The sequence below is a fragment of the Hemibagrus wyckioides genome, linkage group LG17 (genome assembly GCF_019097595.1).
Source record: "Hemibagrus wyckioides isolate EC202008001 linkage group LG17, SWU_Hwy_1.0, whole genome shotgun sequence".
NCBI classification, from domain to species: domain Eukaryota; kingdom Metazoa; phylum Chordata; class Actinopteri; order Siluriformes; family Bagridae; genus Hemibagrus; species Hemibagrus wyckioides.
Genome location: NC_080726.1, coordinates 17,535,873 through 17,554,017, shown reverse-complemented (window position 1 = coordinate 17,554,017; position 18,145 = coordinate 17,535,873). Strand labels below are relative to the sequence as shown.

At 40.3% G+C, this 18,145-nt stretch overlaps 2 protein-coding genes across 4 annotated transcripts in view; one reads left to right on the top strand and one right to left on the bottom strand.

Annotated features, from left to right (window-relative positions):
* col4a4 (collagen, type IV, alpha 4) overlaps nt 1-11,817 on the top strand; it is a 43,163-nt gene extending 31,346 nt beyond the window's left edge. Inside the window, exons 30-47 of the mRNA XM_058413356.1 lie at nt 120-287; nt 435-578; nt 1,010-1,117; nt 1,521-1,702; nt 2,207-2,270; nt 2,914-2,988; nt 3,213-3,320; nt 3,460-3,567; nt 3,673-3,744; nt 4,146-4,274; nt 5,468-5,575; nt 6,054-6,209; nt 6,374-6,481; nt 6,664-6,801; nt 7,197-7,313; nt 7,699-7,887; nt 8,029-8,312; nt 8,877-11,817. Of these exons, the coding sequence (XP_058269339.1) occupies nt 120-287; nt 435-578; nt 1,010-1,117; nt 1,521-1,702; nt 2,207-2,270; nt 2,914-2,988; nt 3,213-3,320; nt 3,460-3,567; nt 3,673-3,744; nt 4,146-4,274; nt 5,468-5,575; nt 6,054-6,209; nt 6,374-6,481; nt 6,664-6,801; nt 7,197-7,313; nt 7,699-7,887; nt 8,029-8,312; nt 8,877-9,134 (2,516 nt within the window). The 3' untranslated portion in view covers nt 9,135-11,817. The remainder of the gene's footprint in view (nt 1-119; nt 288-434; nt 579-1,009; nt 1,118-1,520; nt 1,703-2,206; nt 2,271-2,913; nt 2,989-3,212; nt 3,321-3,459; nt 3,568-3,672; nt 3,745-4,145; nt 4,275-5,467; nt 5,576-6,053; nt 6,210-6,373; nt 6,482-6,663; nt 6,802-7,196; nt 7,314-7,698; nt 7,888-8,028; nt 8,313-8,876) is intronic.
* A 732-nt stretch (nt 11,818-12,549) lies between these two features.
* rhbdd1 (rhomboid domain containing 1) lies at nt 12,550-17,864 on the bottom strand. 3 transcript variants are annotated; one of them, XM_058413378.1, is made up of 8 exons: nt 17,614-17,862; nt 15,888-16,040; nt 15,498-15,777; nt 15,269-15,401; nt 14,622-14,710; nt 14,310-14,366; nt 13,640-13,807; nt 12,550-13,003 (listed from the first exon to the last, which is right to left on the bottom strand). In XM_058413378.1, exons 2-8 carry the CDS (start codon nt 16,038-16,040, stop codon nt 12,909-12,911), a joined length of 975 nt encoding a protein of 324 aa, XP_058269361.1. In that variant the 5' UTR covers nt 17,614-17,862; the 3' UTR covers nt 12,550-12,908. The 3 variants fall into 3 exon arrangements, with proteins under 3 accessions (XP_058269361.1, XP_058269363.1, XP_058269364.1); XM_058413380.1 differs by lacking the exon at nt 17,614-17,862 and adding an exon at nt 16,997-17,147; XM_058413381.1 differs by lacking the exon at nt 13,640-13,807 and having other exon boundaries at nt 17,614-17,864.
* Between the last annotated feature and the right edge of the window lie 281 nt (nt 17,865-18,145).

Here is an 18,145-nt window from a genome sequence, read left to right as displayed (position 1 = left end):
TCTTTATGTTGCATCATTCAGGATTTAAATCTGCATCCTGATTTCTGTAAAGCTGCTTTGTAACACTGTCTATTGTCAATAGCACTATACTAATAAAACTGAACCTTTGTATGTTTTAGGTGAACGTGGGGAGAAGGGATGTGCTGGACCACCTGGCCTTCCTGGAGAGGGGCGAAAAGGTGATATAGGGAAACCAGGCCAACCAGGTGCCCGGGGATACTGTGGCCTTCAGGGATGCCCAGGATTAGATGGTGAACCTGGGGATGCTGGTTGTATTGGACTGAAAGGTAAAAGTCTATGTCCTAAAACTAAATCCGATTTGTAGCAAGTACAAGTGAAGTTTGAACCCTTGTTCATATCATCTGAAGTGTGAACATCTGCAAGTCAGTTTTGCACAACTGCAAAATTGTTAATCATTTCATGATGTCACTCAGGTTGTCCTGGACAACCAGGAAGGGACGGCTTGCCTGGCTGCCTAGGTGAGTGTGGAGGGCAAGGACCATCTGGAGTAAAAGGCGAGAATGGGTCCCTTGGAAGGCAAGGTTGTCCGGGGGACAATGGAGAAAAAGGAGAGAAAGGTATGATTAAAGAATACATAAAACAAAACAAAAAACTTAACCCTAAAATTTTATTGTTGGTGCTATATTTTCATTATTCCCCAAGAGAAAATGAAGAAGTGGTTATTTGCTACATCACAGGGGGACACAGGGATAAACAATAGTAAGACTTTGCAAAGGAAGTGTGTCTGTGGCTAAGGGATAGCAGTCAGATTCAAAGTCAAAGTTAACTCTGACAAGAGCTTCATTTCTTACCATTTTCTAGCATCATATAATTGAGAAATCCAACACAAAAAGGGTGGCGCCAGGAAGTGTTAAGTTATGACAAGACTTGGCTAGTTAGCAGAATATGAGATGATGAGCCTCAAGCCTGGTAACTAGCAACTAGCCTAGCAACTGGTTTTTAAAAAATAAAGAGAAAAATATTAAAAGCTGTGGTATCACTCTTACAGGTTCCCGTGGAGTTTGTGGGATGCCAGGAGAAATTTACGTCAATGCTGAGAAGGGGAAGAAGGGGAAATTAGGAGGGCATGGGCCCTGCGGGTTTTCTGGTCCCCGAGGTGAAAAACAGAATTTCCTTTCTTCATCAGTGTGTAGAACGTAAAGTTATTGATGTGGATTTTACTGCTTTAAATTTCAGTCATTTAAATGATTACACTTTTGCACAATGTTTAATGACTATGCTTATAAATATTTTATTTAAGAGGGAACAATGCACTGTATTCTTTCCTAAATAAAGGATAAATACATAGGACAATAATGTTACAGAAAAACAATCAAAGGCAGGGCGTAGTGATAAGATGGAGTTACTTTTACCACTCTGAAGTCAGTTATTTTCCAATAATATCACATCCCAATCTGTTTTATTCCCCTCATAAGGCAGCAATTAGAAGAAAATACACTTTATTTGTTTTGAAATTAGAAATAAAGTAAGTGTGTTTGATAACACTATCTCTATCTCAGGTGATAAAGGTGTGAAGGGAGAATATGGTCCAGATGGCTATCCAGGGTATCCTGGACCTCCAGGTTTTGAAAATGGCCCTCGGGGGCCACCAGGTCTCTGTGGAAAACCAGGTGAACATGGACCTAAGGGTCTTAAAGGATTAAGAGGCGAAAACGGATTACCTGGTACATGTGGAGATCCAGTGAGTTAATGAAGCATTAGTATATAGATTCTGTTCAATTAAAAATTCACTGTCTGTCTTGTGTATCTCTGCTTATTCTCCATGTGTCTTGATGGGTTTTCTCCAGTTTTGTTCCACAAAAACAAGCAACTAGGTGAACTGGCTATTGCTCATAGTGTGTACTGCAATGTTACCTTGCAATGCACTGGTATCCTGTCTAGAGTGTATTCCCACCTTATAGCCAGTTTTCCTGGGCTGTGCATCCACCGTGACCCTGAATAGGATAAAGTGGGTTGGGGTTAGGCTTCTGGTTTCTGATACAAAATTGCCTTTTGTCTACAGTGATTCTTATTTGCCCCCAAACATGGATACAACTGTAACCATGATGCCTTGGCGTTTTAGACTTTTCTTTATAGCTATGATGAGTTTTATGCTCATTATTCATCTTTCTGGTATAAAAGTATAGTTAGAGATAAAATCCACATGAAACATATAGCACATGTTGAAATATTTTTGCGGTTTTAGGGTGACCCAGGGTTGAGTGGATCTGCAGGAGCCCCTGGTCTCCCTGGACTTGATGGGCCTAAAGGTAAAGTGACCTATTTAACATAATACTAAAAAGTATAAACAGAGTGTAAATAAAATGTGAAGATAATAAATATTCTGCTGTAGAATTTTCAGCCTGAAAATTCTAAGGCTTAAATGATCCTGACTAGAGCCCGTATTCAGGTGAATATAGAATACTAGCTTTAACGCATTCATCCCTCCAAATTTAGTTAACAATATTAATTCTTTGGCAGCTTAAAATAGCACTTGATCCAGCAACTGAATGATATAAGACCATGGTCATGAAATTGTTATTTTTGTGGCCAGTGTAGGCTATTTTATCACATTTAAGTATAATTTACGAGTTGGAATTAATACTGATCCTTGTAGTCAGAAGGTCAGAGTAATGTGGAACTTTATTTACACTACTTTCCCCTGCTTGCACAATTGTCTAAAAAGCACATAATTCTGTAGATACAGCTGTAAGCAACTTTGGTGTTAAAGCTTCACTATGTGCATGTAACTCCAAGTCTGGATGAGTCCAGGATAAGTCTGGATAACTCCAGAAAAGTCTGGATAATTCAGGATAAGTGTGTTAAATGAACTTTATGTGGCTACAGTATGAGTGACAATCCATGCTTTCAGACTGAAAATCACTTTCAGACTAAATTGTTGTCTCTATCTAGGTGATAAAGGAGATTCTATAAGTATACCAGGACTTCCAGGTCTGAGAGGCCCATCTGGACAAAATGGCTTCCCAGGTAAGTACAGAGGCATTATTGCTGCTTTCTGATTTATTTTTGTGCTTTACATAGTACACTTCACTATAGATTTTTTTCAAAGATTTTTTAAAAAAGAGTATATTCCATAAACAATCAAAATGTACAGTATAGTGGTCATTAAAAATGGAATGCTGTGTGGCTATAAAATCAAAGAAATAAGACTACAATAAACAAATTCACACAAACATTTATCTTACCCACAGGTCCTACAGGAGATCAAGGAGAGGCAGGAGAGGGCGGTTCACCTGGTCAGTGTGGATGGCCTGGCAAACCTGGTCCTTTTGGAAATCAGGGACCGTGTGGATGTCCAGGTAGGATTTTCCAGAAATTGTTCTGACCTGATTGCAGAGTGATAATCATTATTGCATTTTTGAATGGATTCCAATCCAAACAATATTCCAGACTGATCACAAAAGTCACAGATATTAATTTTCCTTTGTTTTATCTCAGGTGTTGTTGGTCCCCCAGGACCCAGAGGAAAATGCGGCCCTGAGGGTCCTTCAGGACCTCCTGGACCCTCTGGACAAACTGGACCATCAGGCCACTGTGGCCCACCAGGTACTGGTACACACTTAGATTTTTGTAAATGTAGCTAAACACTGCCTTACCAACACCTTATTCCAAGTCTAAATGGCAAGTCTAAAGTAAATTTTTATTTTTCAGGTTCTTCCGGTCCACCAGGTCTGCATGGACTGGATGGATTAGAGGGTGTGAAGGGTGAACCAGGAACACATGGTAAATAATGTCATGTCGTTTGAGCGCGTCTTTATGTCTTATATTTATATCTTTTTCCAAGTTTGATGTCTGAGTGCTTGTTATACTGTGTATATGACAAACCATCTTTATACAGTAAGTGTCTATGGGCTACATTCAGTTAGTACCTCAATTCCAATCGTATATATATATTTATGTATGGGAAAGTTACACAATTTCTTACTTGAGTTTTGCAACTGGATAATCTATGTGTCAGAATATGCAGATCACCTTGTATGTCACTGATGCCTCAGAGGTTGCCAGATTTTTCTTGAATCTTCGCTTTCATTGAATAGTCCAATTAAGTCTGGGACTCTGAACAACTACTACAGCTACTACTACTATAGACTAATGTGGCATGTTTCTCTTGCTTCCTCTTTCAGGGCTAGGTATACCTGGGGACATAGGGCCCAATGGACTGACAGGTGAAAAAGGTTGGAAGGGAGACCCTGGGCCACAGGGTCCTATCAAGCAAGGGGTCAAAGGCTGTCGGGGCCCACCTGGATTTCGAGGTGCTTCTTCATTACAAACATAATTCATTATATATAAATAGGAAAATGTTCTACTGGCCCATTGTTTTCAATATCCCCTTTTATAGCCACATTAAACCTGATATACTTCTAAAAAAAAACAAAAAAAACAAACAATAAAAATGATATATAATATATGTAAAGTGCACATAAATTATAGTGTAGATCGTGTTCAGGTCATTTTGATGGTGAAATCAGTATCAATGCTCCTGAGTGACAGAACAGGTAAAGTGTCTGCCCTATAGGTGGGAAAGCGTGAGTTTGACTCCCTAAGATGGCCACTGACAACCATGAATCACTGAATGCAAAACTGCTTTAAAATCAAAATTTCAACATAATTAATGCACAAGATTTATCTATATTGAGATACAGTAATCCCCCGTTTATCGCGGGGGTTACGTTCCAAAACCACCCGGAATAAATGAAAATCTGTGATACACGGACACCACCCCCAAATGCTTTTTTTTTATTGTTTAAGCCGTAAATTACCCTCTCACACTCTTTAAACACACACAGAAAACATTTGCAAGCATATAGCGAGATGGATTTGGGGGTAAATTCGTAGAAATATCCCATTTATAGTGAGTACTGTATGTATGTATATTTCTTGCCAGAAGCCTTAGAAGGTGCAGAGCGTTTGGGCGACATAATAGGGCTTGCAGAAAAACCGTAAAAATACAGCGTACACAGAACAAAACGAAAGACTCGGGACAGTGAGACGCGAAGAACTTCTGCTTCCCTTTCCCCAACTGCACTCATAGCCAGCAGCCAATCACAACCGTGATTAAATGAATGGGGCATTCCAATTGGCCAGACTCGTTCCTCCAGCTGTACTGTATTTTGATTTTCAGCCTCCCTGCACCACGCTTTCCTAAACAACACTACACTGGACAGTATTTGATATATTATTAACATTTTACTTCATTTTAATTAATGTTTATATTTTGTAATTAATAATTATATTTTTATTAATAAATTACCTTATTTCAAAATAAAAACAATTCACTATAAGGTTTGTGGATACTGCGATATACTGGGAAAATCCACAAAAAAAAATTATGTTCCAAATAAAAATCTGCGATATACCGGGACTGCGATAAATGAACTGTGATATAGCAGGGATTACTGTATTTATATATATTCTTTCCATACTACTTCTCTTTTTTTCTCATTAGGTGACCCTGGGTTTCCTGGTTTTCCTGGTGCTAGAGGCAAGGAATGTGAGAAACCTGCACGAGGACAGTCTGGTGAACAAGGCTTTATTGGTTTGGATGGCTCATCAGGTGAGTGAGTAGGTGTGGTGTTACTTATGGTTACTAATCAGAAGTCTGGGGTTCAATCCCCAATTTCACCTAGTGGCTGCTGTTCAACCCTTGAGCAAGGACCTTAGCCCTCTCTGCTCCATAGGTGCTGTGTCATGTCTGACACTGTGTTCTGACCCCAGCATCATAACAAGCTGGGATACATGAAGAATGAATTTCACAGTACAGGATAAAGAGTTCTACTAGTTTGTTTATTTATTGGAAAATAAAATCAACTAATATGGGTTAGATGATATTCTTAGATATTTCATGATTTGATATACACAGTAATGTTCATCAAACACCTCTTAATTAACAGGTTGTGCTTCAGGTTGTATGATGTTTTAAGATGATATGATGGTATAAAATATTCATATGATGTCAACATTTATGGGATTGCTAACAACCAGTAAACATGATTACAAATTATGTTGTCTTTTTATCTGTTGGACTACTTTAGGACTCAGAGGACCAATGGGACCAGCAGGCCTGGCAGTACCTGTGCGGGGGGATGAAGGGGACCCAGGTACACCAGGTCTTCCTGGAAGTAAAGGGAGAATAGGTGATCAAGGTCCCAGAGGGCAAATGGGGCTTTCAGGCCACCAAGGAGGGAAAGGTATTGTGGACAAATATATTTGAAAAACATCATGTGTAAAGAATATCATTAGAATAGATATAAAATAGAATAATAGAACCACATTCAGAGTCGGCTTTTTAACATTGTAGCTTGTCTCAGTCATAAATATACATGATTGTTTGATGCATTATCTATGTCATCAGGTGCTAAAGGAGACCCAGGGTTTATTGGAGATCCTGGACCTTCTGGCTTACCAGGAGCAAATGGCTATCCTGGGAGTAAGGGCCCTAAAGGACCACAAGGAGAGCAAGGTTAGGGCTCAACCTTAAACAGAAGTAAAAAGATACATTTGGACATACTGGTATTCCAGCAGAAAACTAGTATTTATTCTATTGTGTCAAGTTCTGAGTTCAAAGATTTGTATTGTCACTTTTAATGCATTATGCATTCCCGTATTTTCTCTCTCTCTCTCTCTCTCTCTCTCTCGTGTTAGGTTCCTTTGGAATAGCAGGACAAATTATTTACCTTCAAACCCCCAGACCAATTCAAGGTCCAGCTGGGCTTCCTGGTCCTCCTGGTGAACCTGGCTTTCCAGGACCTACAGGAATTGTGGGCCAAGCGGGGCTAAGAGGCATACACACACACACACACACACACACATAGGTTAGAGTAAAAGTTTGAGTAGGGAAGAAACATCAAGAGGACAGACACAAAAGCAATGCTGTCCTCTTTTAACAGTAGAAATTTATAAAATTAAAAAAGACATTGATTTAAAGATTCATTTCTGGCATCCACATCAGCTGATAACAAATATCTTCAGGTGAATTATTTATGACTTTGGTAGAACAACAGCAACAGCACCACTAATGGAACCACTAAGTATCTGCACTTGCGTCTGATTTACCACCACTACCTGACAATGTACTGTATATAGCTAGTATCTAAAAGATTTATATCTCAATATTACACATTACACATCTTTATGTTTGCTAAAGTTCTCTCAAGAGTTTTCCTTTTTTATCATAGGAAGAAAAGGCCAAGTGGGAGATCAAGGTTTGGAAGGTGAACCTGGACGACCTGGCTTTATTGGAGTTCCTGGAGACCCAGGAATTGACGGTGCCAGAGGTTCCCAAGGCATTCAAGGTGTGTCTATGTGTGTGATTGAAACACTGTTAGACAGCAGCAAGTATTTCCAATAAGTGTAAGTGTGCTACCTGCAGGGCTTACAGACAGGTCAGGTGTGATCTACTTAATGGGCTAGAGGCATAACAACAAATCAGTCTGATTAAATTGTTTTCAGCTGATTACATTACATTAGAGTGCAGGCACAAGAAGTATCTTGCAGACTGAATAAGTGTTTGGCTCCATCCAGTTTCGCAGTCCCTGCTGATGAAAGCATCCCCACAGTGACACATGGTAGTTATAGCATCATGTTACAGGGGATGCTTTTTGTTCTCTGGGTTTCTGCCAAATGTAGTGCTTTGTGACAAGGCCAAAAAGTTCAACAGGTTTCTCTTTCTCTCTATAGGACAACAAGGACTTCCAGGAGATGAAGGTCCCCCTGGCCCCTCTGAGAGGTTCAGCTCTGGCTTCCTGTTGGTCATTCACAGCCAGTCAACATATGTACCTAAATGTCCTTTAAATATGTCCAAGCTGTGGGAAGGATATAGCCTCCTGTACCTGGAGGGGCAAGAGAAAGCACACACACAAGATTTAGGTATCAATCCCAACAGATGTACTAACATACTGTATGCTATCCTATGTTTCAACACCTTCCTGGCCCAGAACTGATTCTAATGCTAACACCCTGGTCTATACCACTATCTCAGTTTTATTTCTCTGTGTCTGTGTGTTTCAGGTCAGGGAGGTTCATGTATGCGTGTCTTCAGCACTATGCCCTTTTCACGCTGCAACCTGCAGGCCTGCCACTATGCCAACCGCAACGACAAATCCTACTGGCTTGCCACCACTGCTTCATTACCCACCACACCAGTGTCTGGGCTGGAAATCCAGCCTCACATCAGCAGGTGTGTGGTGTGTGAGGCTCCATCGTCGGCCATTGCCGTTCACAGCCAGGACACAGCCATACCCAGCTGCCCGCCGAACTGGATGAAACTTTGGATTGGATATTCATTCCTTATGGTTAGTCTGAGAGTTTGTGTTGGTGTGTTTATGGCACATGTTACAGGAACTAATCACACCCACATGTGCTAGTATGTGATTGTTGAGTCTGTTCAAATTTAGTCCCCACTTCACTATTCTCATAACCCTTGGAAAGGCTTTACACTAGATTTTGGAGCGTGGCTATGGGGGATTTGTGCTATTTCGGTCACAAGACCATTCGTGAAGTCAGATAGTAGTTTCCATCATTGCCTTTGTGTTCTTGCTTCTCTTCTTACTTACCTGCTCACTGATAGTGGTGGAATGAAAAGCCTTTATATTTGTAAATGACTTTATACACATGTCAATATTGTACTATAATTAATGTACATTTAATTATAATTAATTTAATATTCGTATGCATTTCATATTTGTTTCATATCTAGGAATCTCAACATAGTTATCATATCATCATAAACTAACCCAAGTACCTGATATAATATTTGTAAAAATGAACCGTAGCTATTTACAGGTTAAATACTGTGCTTGAAATTATTCTTCAAATACATCAGTTTAATGTGCTATGTCATCATCTCTGTACCTCAGCACACTGGGTCAGGAGATGAAGGAGGCGGCCAGTCTCTCACATCGTCAGGAAGTTGCCTACAGGATTTCCTCACACATCCGTTTGTGGAGTGCCAGGGCCCACAAGGCACATGTCACTACTTCTCCAACCTCTACAACTTTTGGCTCACGCGTGTGGACGAGGAGGACTTCAGCATCAGCCCGGAAACCATGACCCTAAAAGGAGCAGCCGAGCAACGTGATAACATTAGCCGATGCAGCGTCTGCTTAAGGGTGTGAGGCCGTTCCAGGTTGTAATGCTTCAGTCTGGGATGGTCTCGCACTTTCCTGTGTGATCCAACGGAGGTTGTGGATTCATAAAAACTCATATGGAAAAATAAGAAAGAAGCGAACAGTTTGTGATGATTCACACTGAAGTGCAACTGTGAAAAAGTTTTGTATACACTTAATACTTGAGAGTTCAAGCAGAGTTTTATATCTAATGTTACTGATGGCCTGGTCTCATGTTATTGGCTGATTTAAAAAAAATGAATTAGTCAGTTGTTGATGGTGAATTTCACAAAATGTTTAACATCAAAACACTGTACTTTATCTGTTTACTATCTGTGCAGCCATTCTGAAAGATGGAGTGCATTGCATAAGTATTCACCCCCCTTTTTATTGTATTACAGCCTGGAACTGAAATGGACTTCACTGAGATTTTTACATGTGTTTCTCTAACATTTATAAGTACAAACTATTTACACCGATCAGGCATAACATTATGAGCACTGAGAGGTGAAGTGAATAAGACTGATGATCTCCTCATCATGGCACCTGTTAGTGGGTGGGATATATTAGGCAGCAAGTGAACATTTTGTCCTCAAAGTTGATGTGTTAGAAGCAGGAAAAATGGACAAGCGTAAGGATTTGAGCGAGTTTGACAAGGGCCAAATTGTGATGGCTAGACGACTGGATCAGAGCATCTCCAAAACTGCAGCTCTTGTGGGGTGTTCCCGGTCTGCAGTGGTCAGTATCTATCAAAAGTGGTCCAAGGAAGGAACAGTGGTGAACCGGTGACAGGGTAATGGGCAGCCAAGACTCATTGATGCACGTGGGGAGTGAAGGCTGGCCTGTGTGATCCGAGCTACTGTTGTTCAAATTGCTGAAGAAGTTAATGCTGGTTCTGATAGAAAGGTGTCACAGTGCATGACGGGTCAGGGCTGGTTTGGCAGCAAAAGGGGGACCAACACAATATTAGGCAGGTGGTCATAATGTTATGCCTGATTGGTGTATATTGTCACCAAGTAAACAAAAACCAGACATTTGCTGTTTACTCAATCTGAGATAATACCAGGTAGAACGGTAGAACCTTTAGCTACAATAACTAGCTCTTGAACATTTTTACCTTTAATCTCAAACAAAATTGCAAAAGCGTCTGTCAGATTGGATGGAAACCATTAACAAGCAGCAGTTCTCATATCTAGCCACCGAATCGTAATAGGATTGATGCATTCTGGTCTGGTGCATTCTAACATATTCAGGTTCTTGGTTTTGAACCATTCTAGCATAGCTTTGGCAGTACACTTGGGATTAATTTCTTGTTAGAAGGTGAATCTCCACTCCAGTCTAAAGTAGACTGGGACAGTTTGTCTTCTCCTTTCATTTGGCTCCATCCAGCTTGTCCTAAACCCTGGCTATTTCCCTAATCACTGCTGATCCACAATGTAGTGCTACCACCACCATGCTTCTGGCTAGTGTTCTCAGGGTGATGAGCAGTAGTGGGTTTCTGCTAACCCTAATGCAGAGAAGATTTTTCCACAGTTACTAAGGCGCTGGTGTACATTTATATGACCTTTTCTCTTCTCACTGGATTTATGCAAGGCATTTTAACATTTTACTAATTCTTATAACAAGAATAGAAAAGTATAAGATTATTTCTAGATTAAGATTAAGTGCCAAAGGGAACACTGTGATAACAGCCACTTTTACTGTGGGTTCAGTCATATGGCTTCACCACCGGAATAAAAAATGAATGGTGTTAAATATCATTAAATGACATTTGCATCTACTGAGTATCAAACACTCAGTTTCTATTTAATCACTAACTTTATTTTCTCTCACTTTTTAGCTTATAGCTGTCTGTCAATAATGGTATCCATGTGCATCATTACTGTTTACGTAAATATTCATGCTTCATGGCTGCATTTAACGGCACATTTCAATATTTGCACTTCACTGGAATTGGTTCGTATGTTTAGATGCTCAAGTGGAACTTCATATTGGAAAAATTCATATTCACTGGAGGCTTCATATCTGTTTGTGTTTCTGTAACTAATCACTAAACCAGACTAACTCCTTCACCCAAGACATTTTAATCTGACTGCAGAAAAGGAAATAATCTAAGGCATTATGCATTCTACTGTGTGTAAATATATTTCGGTGATTCTTTTATCCTTTTTTAATTTATTTAGAAAGAGGTTATTCAGTACAGAAGCCCTGAAGCAAAAGATGTTGGGGAATCATTTTGATGGCGATGGTGCTGATAAATGGATTTTCAGGAATTTGTTCCCAATCTAAACATTTTGTTGAAGAAAAAAAGTCGACATAATGACATGCACTGTATCACCAAACGTTTGAGGACACCTGAACACCGCACCCATATTTCCCACATATTATTTGTATTCTGTAGCATATCTGTAACAATGTACTTCGGATACGATTTCTCGTTAAAATATTTCAGGAACGTTTCACTGAACTCTCGCTCTGAATGAGTCGCGTGTTTCTTGTCTCCTAGCTAACTGTCATGTACGCGTACGAGTCACAGGAAATATTTTAGTTTGCATCGACCCAGCTTTTCTAGCTACCCTAGCTATCCATAGTATCTGTTAAACAGCATTCTAGCATTTGTTGCTTGCACAAGGTGAACACTGAGCAGTTGCTGCAGCTCCAATAAATGTTTCGAGAGTCTCCTTTGTGTGCTTTTGTGATTTTGTTTGCCTACAAAGTGGCAGAAGGTTAGAAGTACACAAAATAACATTCCACTTATGCTGTATCTCCATCACTGAGTACTGAAGGCTTCGGCATGGAGGAGTTGGTGTTGAATCTATAATGAACTGAGCTAGTTTATGAGTTCCTCAGGAGCTCCTGGTTACACAACTCCAGCTGACTGTATATGACTGTAAGGAGGACATTCATTCATTATCGCACTCTCCAGTGTTTATAATGACTTATAATCTCACTCGCCGGTGCCACCCAAATGAGGACAGGTTCCCTTTTGAATCTGGTTCCTCTCAAAGTTTCTACCTCTTACCATCTAAGCAAGTTTTTCCTTGCTACAGTCACTTAAGGCTTGTTCATTAGGGATTAATACAAACATATTTAAATATAAGTCTAATATTAATCTTGAACTTTCGTACTTCTGTTCTGTATAGCTGCTTTGAGACAATGTCCATTGTTAAAAGCACTATACAAATAAAATTGAATTGAACTGAATAAACACCAACACGTGAGCAATACCCGCCTGCGTGTGAAGCCTGGTGTTGGCAGCACAGTGCTTTAGTGATGTAGGTTTCTCGCCTGCAGGGACCAGGGAACTTAATTCATAAGAAAAAGTAAAACTACATACATCCATGCTTCAAGGAGAACACTTCCATACTGTTGTTGTGTTGGCTCTGAATGAATATGTAAAAAAAAAAAAAGGACCGTACTCAGGTTAAGGTGGATCCAAAATGTAGGATTTATTTACAAAAATAAACTTTCATCAAAACAGCTTAGTTAATCCAGTGGCGATATATTCCATTTCTTAGTGCAAATTATTAAGATTTCTGATGTTTAAGATTATCATGACCTAATTTACAATGGCTTATATGAATGCATATAAACAAACTTTGATCTGCAGTTAATACAGTGCATTGTAAGAAAACTCACACTTCGATACTGTAAACAGAACTGCTAGCGTGCATCAGGGACATATTAGCGATCCTGAGAGAACCCTCCTGTCCATATGAAAGGCTGGTGTAAACATTTATCTTTATAGGTTAAAAGCTTTTAAAAGGTCTTTGCTTATTTATTTTAACTGTCCAATCTCTGAAGTCGGCGTTGACGTATTTCGTCCATGGTGAGCTCAGTCTTGAACCCATACGATGGTCTGCTGTGAGCACGCTGTCCTGCAGGACACACAGTTTAAACACATGGTCAGTCTATCATATGACCTGTAGGGGGCAGCACACACAAACCAATCTTCTTTGTTATTTGGTACCAAGTTCACTTTTTAGGCACTGTAACTACCAACACTACAATCATCTAAAACGTAATTATTTTTAAATGAATTTTTATATATTTTTTAAAAAATATATATTTTTTCTCTGTACTTGTCCATGCTTAACCTGATCAAATTCTTAACCTATTTTGTGTTAGTCACCTGAGCGAGTGACTGGGTTCCTGCTTGAAAGGGCACTGAAGTGGAAAATGCAAATGCAGACACAATAGATGCAGACACTAGCTAATGAAGCCCTGAATATGTTTCACAAATCGTTTGAGGCTTTGGTGAATGTGGGCTGTATCTCTAACATCTAATGAGATAATGGCCTTAACTCCAGGTGCGATGGGTTCAGACGTCCTGCAGGTAGCACTCCAAGCAGTGGGAGACTTACTGAGATCACAGACACTGTTAATGTCAATACTGCAACCTGCCTCTAGTAGCTGGACAGGTGTTTGGCACAAGGCCCGAGGAGGCATTAACATCCAGGAATGATATGAATCTCGTGTTGTTATCGTAGTGTTTAACCAATAAACCATGTCACCTTGGTCTTGCAGGCTGGCGATAAGGGCTGCCTCGAACTGCTCCTGCTCTGACAGACCGGCTGTGTACGGGTGTTGGGGGGGTGCCGATGGCTCGGATCTGTAATAGGAACCCTGACCGTCGGTGGGACGTCTGTTTGTAGTGTAGGGCATTTGATATCCACTATAACCTGCACAAGATGAAATCCAAGAGCAAAGACTGGGCTGAAACATGGTACAGCTTAGACCTCTATGGCCAAAGTATCAGAGGATGGAAAAATGAAGTGAAATGAAGTAACTAAAAAAACATAGTACAACTGATTACAAATCAGTTCAGAGAAACTACATACATAATAAATATAGATACCTGATATTAACTATATCATTGTTGAATGTTTGCTAATTCAAGTAGATTGTTTTTCCACAGTAATGAACTCATGGGGAAATCATTCCCCTTTCACACTGGCAGTAAAGCGAGGGTGTTGTGTAAGTGCATGTTTCAAGCAGAATAAAGGGGCGGGGCTTTTCGGGGGGGGGATCTCTTTCTGTAAATTTTGGAGCAATAACTCGTAAAATGCTACTAGATACTGTACTGTAGTATGTAATAAAATACATACAGCTCCATTCCTGTAGAGTAGGATTATAAAATAAAAATCATATCAAAAGCAAATTACATAGGGTTCAAGTTCTTACCTGAAGAGTTATAGTAGGTGCGAGGCCTGCCGTAGTTTCCATGACCACCTACAAAACCTGGTGGAACAAAACAGATTTGTTTACGAGTTCGTAATTATGTGTTTTGAGACCGAGTCACTTATGGGGGCTTTTCCATTCATATGATGTGGGTGGTTCCTTTCTGGGGTCTGGAAATGTTAGGAGCTAGGGGGTGGAGTCATCCTGTCACTGCATGTTAAACATGATGATGATTGGCAGGGAAAAACAAGTGTGAACAGTGTGGAGCAAAAATGAATACTTTCTCCTATCACACACACACACACACACACACACCTGCACATGTCTGCATTAGTGTCCTGAGGGGTCCAGTAGTGTAGAGAAGCCCCACCAAAATACCAGACAGATGCCCAATAAATGAGGTCCTGCAGAGAGACACAGGAAGACAGTGAGAGTGTGAGTGTGTGTGTGTACAAGTTGCTACCTGCATGTGCACTGACCCTCACATGCTTGTGCTGTGATATGCTGTAATTATGCCCTGAGACACACAGAAACACTCCCACACAAAATGTTCTCACTGAAGAAAGGTCTAGAAGGTTGTAATTACAAACACAAACACACACAGAGACACACACACACACACTGATGAGGTGAGGGAATGTCTGCAACTCTTAGTCATAACACGAGCTAACTTGCTTCTTGGACGTTCCACAACATTAAATGATAATCACTGGCAAATCACTGAATAACAGAATACGAAGGGGTTGTGTGGTTGTAGGAAAACAATCAACATCTGAGTCATAACAATGACTCCGCTTCATGTCGGAATGGTACGGAATCATTTCCTAGAACAGCACACCCTGTGGTGTGTTATTCCTTACTTACTGGACTTACATAATTATGGATGACAAGAAGATACACATGAGTGCAACCTCATATTTATACCCTGGGAAGGAATGAGTGTGTGTGTGTGTGTGTCTTACCCCGGGTTCATGATGTGAATGAGCACTAGCTCCACCCAGCATACATAGCGGTTGGCTACAGGAAAGCCCATGATGTATTTGACTCCGCCAGGGTTATAATGATTATTCACAACTTTCAGCCCGAACAGAACACCTACGACAGACGACACACACAACAGCGTTCTTACAAATGTATTAAATCTTAATGTTTATTTTAAACTGAACAATCGCACAAGACATACGTACTGACCCGAAAACCCTACAGCACACTGCATGCTGAAGGACGAGTCGTCCATGAGCTCCGTTAGCCCCGCCTCCAGGAGAAGATACATCAATCCTGTAAGCAGAGAGAAGACGGACAGGAGGTAGGCGAACCAGGCAGTACCGAGTCTGCTCTCCAGTTTGATGCCCTTCCAGAGGAAGGAGACCATGTTGAAGTAGAGGTGCCAGTCATCGACGTGGTGGAAAGGGGACAACAGGAGACGATGCCAGTCTCCACGCCAGTACGCCTGCTGAACGCTCACACAGGTCTGAACACACACACACATATATCATCACAAAACTATCTGCAAATCTCACACTGTTCTATCAATTCTAATCTTAGCTCTGGATCTAATCTTAACTCTGGATCTTGCACTACCTGTAAGATGGGTTTAACAGGAAACAGGAAGAGGTAGACATTAAGGCCGAGCGTTGCTAGTGTAGCAGGAGGGATGTTGTCCGTGCCGAGCTGGAACACCTGAGATGCCAGCAGGAGCAGACCAAGACTAAATCCTCGCTGTCTGTTACTCATCTGAAACACACATACACTCTTCATTATTACAACACAACGCTGCTGAACGCTCCATTCTGATTGGTTTAAAGGGGCTGATTCATTTTCCAGGCACATGTTGGCTGTGAGGTTTTCTCCAAAGTGTTTATTTAGCATTTTTGGAAGGAGTCTCCAGTGTCAGTAACTTTTCTTTAGGACAGAAGAGATTCTATAGCTACATCGCTATAACTGTATAGCTATGTAGCTCTATAGTTAAACAAAATCAAGCTATAAATTCATAAAAAAGTATGATGTGTCTAAATAACACACACACGCACGCACGCACACACACACGCAGGCACGCGCGCGCACACACACACACACACACACACACACAAAAGAAAGCCTGGAGGGCTTTTTTTTCTCAATCCACTGGATTCTTTCTGCGCCTTGCCCATTCCAAGCATCATCCCAAACTCCCACACAGGATTCACACTCACTCACACACACTCACAATGCAGGCACAACACTCATATCCAGGGCAAAAGAGCAGCGGAAACAACGCGGAACTGAGATGAAAACACACTCGACTTACTGTGAGGGTTTGAGAATGTTAAGAATGCCCTGACTGAGCGATGCTCAAACCACAGAATGCCCTGAGAGTAAATGAGATCCTACACACACACACACACACACACACACACACACACACACACAAATCCTCCCAATGCAAGTATGCACAAATGTGGAGCATTCAGACAGATTCTCCTATTCCCCCACGATATTCAAGTAAAAATGCACATTCCATTACGGAAAGAGAAAAATAATCACAACATCAATTTAACAACACTTGACATATAAAATATGGTTATTTGAACAAAACGGACCGATTCACAACAGTTTTCATCTTTTCTCACTCATTCTTTTCACATCAAAGCCACATTAATGAGAAATGGCGTTGACACACATTCACAGTGTAAATGTCAAAGCTTTAAAACCTGAAAGGTCCGAGCAGAGTGACCAGACGAGGAAGCGAGAAAACTGGCCAGACTAAAGGACTAAAGCGCCGCTTTAGGTAGAGATGAAGTCAAACGGCATTATGGGTAATGCAGAAAGAGATAACAGACCCAAAGACATGTAAACTAAAAGAAAAAAGAAAATTATGTCAGAGTTTCGTTAGGAAATAAATAAATCATGGAGGCAACTGGAAATCGATTGAAACGTTTTCCTCTTATTATTAAGCGCAATAACAAACTCGCCCTGTGACGTCACCATGTCTCTGACCTCAGGTAGAACATAAACCGTCAAATTATCACCACAATTACTAAAAACACATCAGAAATATTTATTTAATGCATATATTTGATGTGTTTCTATCTATCTAGTGTTTCAGGCTGCAGGCTGGCCTTTAACTGTTCATTTGTCGAAAACATTACATAGACATTTCCGGAACTTTCTAGTGTAGTGTTATAACTAAGTCATTGGAGTTTGATATTTTGAGGGAAGAAATATTTCTGATAAATACACAATATATAAATTGCATCGAAAGGAAAATAATATGATAATATTAAAGAACTTTTAAATCGTCCCTGTCCCTTCAGCAGCAGCAGCTTACCGTGTGTTAGTGCTGGAACTTGGTGCTGGTTAGCTGACTCCCTGTAACTTCTCCAAGTAAACGAGAATTTAAAGTAGCCCGGTGTGATCCGTTATAACTCCCGACACGTTTCTTACAGCGTTTATTATACCCCATAAGCGTGTCTTGTCTTTTATACACGTCATGTTATTACTAGCGAGTTTTCATTTTCATTTCATTTCATCAGCGCCATACCGGAAGTAAACAAACCGAAATGGTGGCTCTCGCGCAGCTTAGCGTTAGCATGACTACACAAGTTCCCCTAGAGCTTTCTGGAAAAAAATAGAAAACACCAGAAATAATATTTTATTTTCTTTAGGTGGAATTTTTGTAGTTAGTACTCCTTATAATTACAAGTGAAATAAATTTTATGCGCATAAATAATATATTTTGTGATATTAATGTTAAAATATTATTACATTATACTGTCACTTTTCAAAATCTGTGTGGCTAGTATCTATCTATCTATCTATCTATTTATCTATCTATCTATCTATCTGTCTGTCTGTCTGTC

Excerpts from the sequence above, each read along its gene's own strand:
- rhbdd1 (XM_058413378.1), bottom strand. The coding sequence starts at position 16,040 with ATGAGTAACAGACAGCGAGGATTTAGTCTTGGTCTGCTCCTGCTGGCA. Across the intron at positions 15,778-15,887 it reads CTGTTAAACCCATCTTACAG|ACCTGTGTGAGCGTTCAGCA; the intron begins GTAGTGCAAGAT and ends GTGTGTGTTCAG. Across the intron at positions 13,004-13,639 it reads CGCCAGCCTGCAAGACCAAG|GACAGCGTGCTCACAGCAGA; the intron begins GTGACATGGTTT and ends TGTGTCCTGCAG.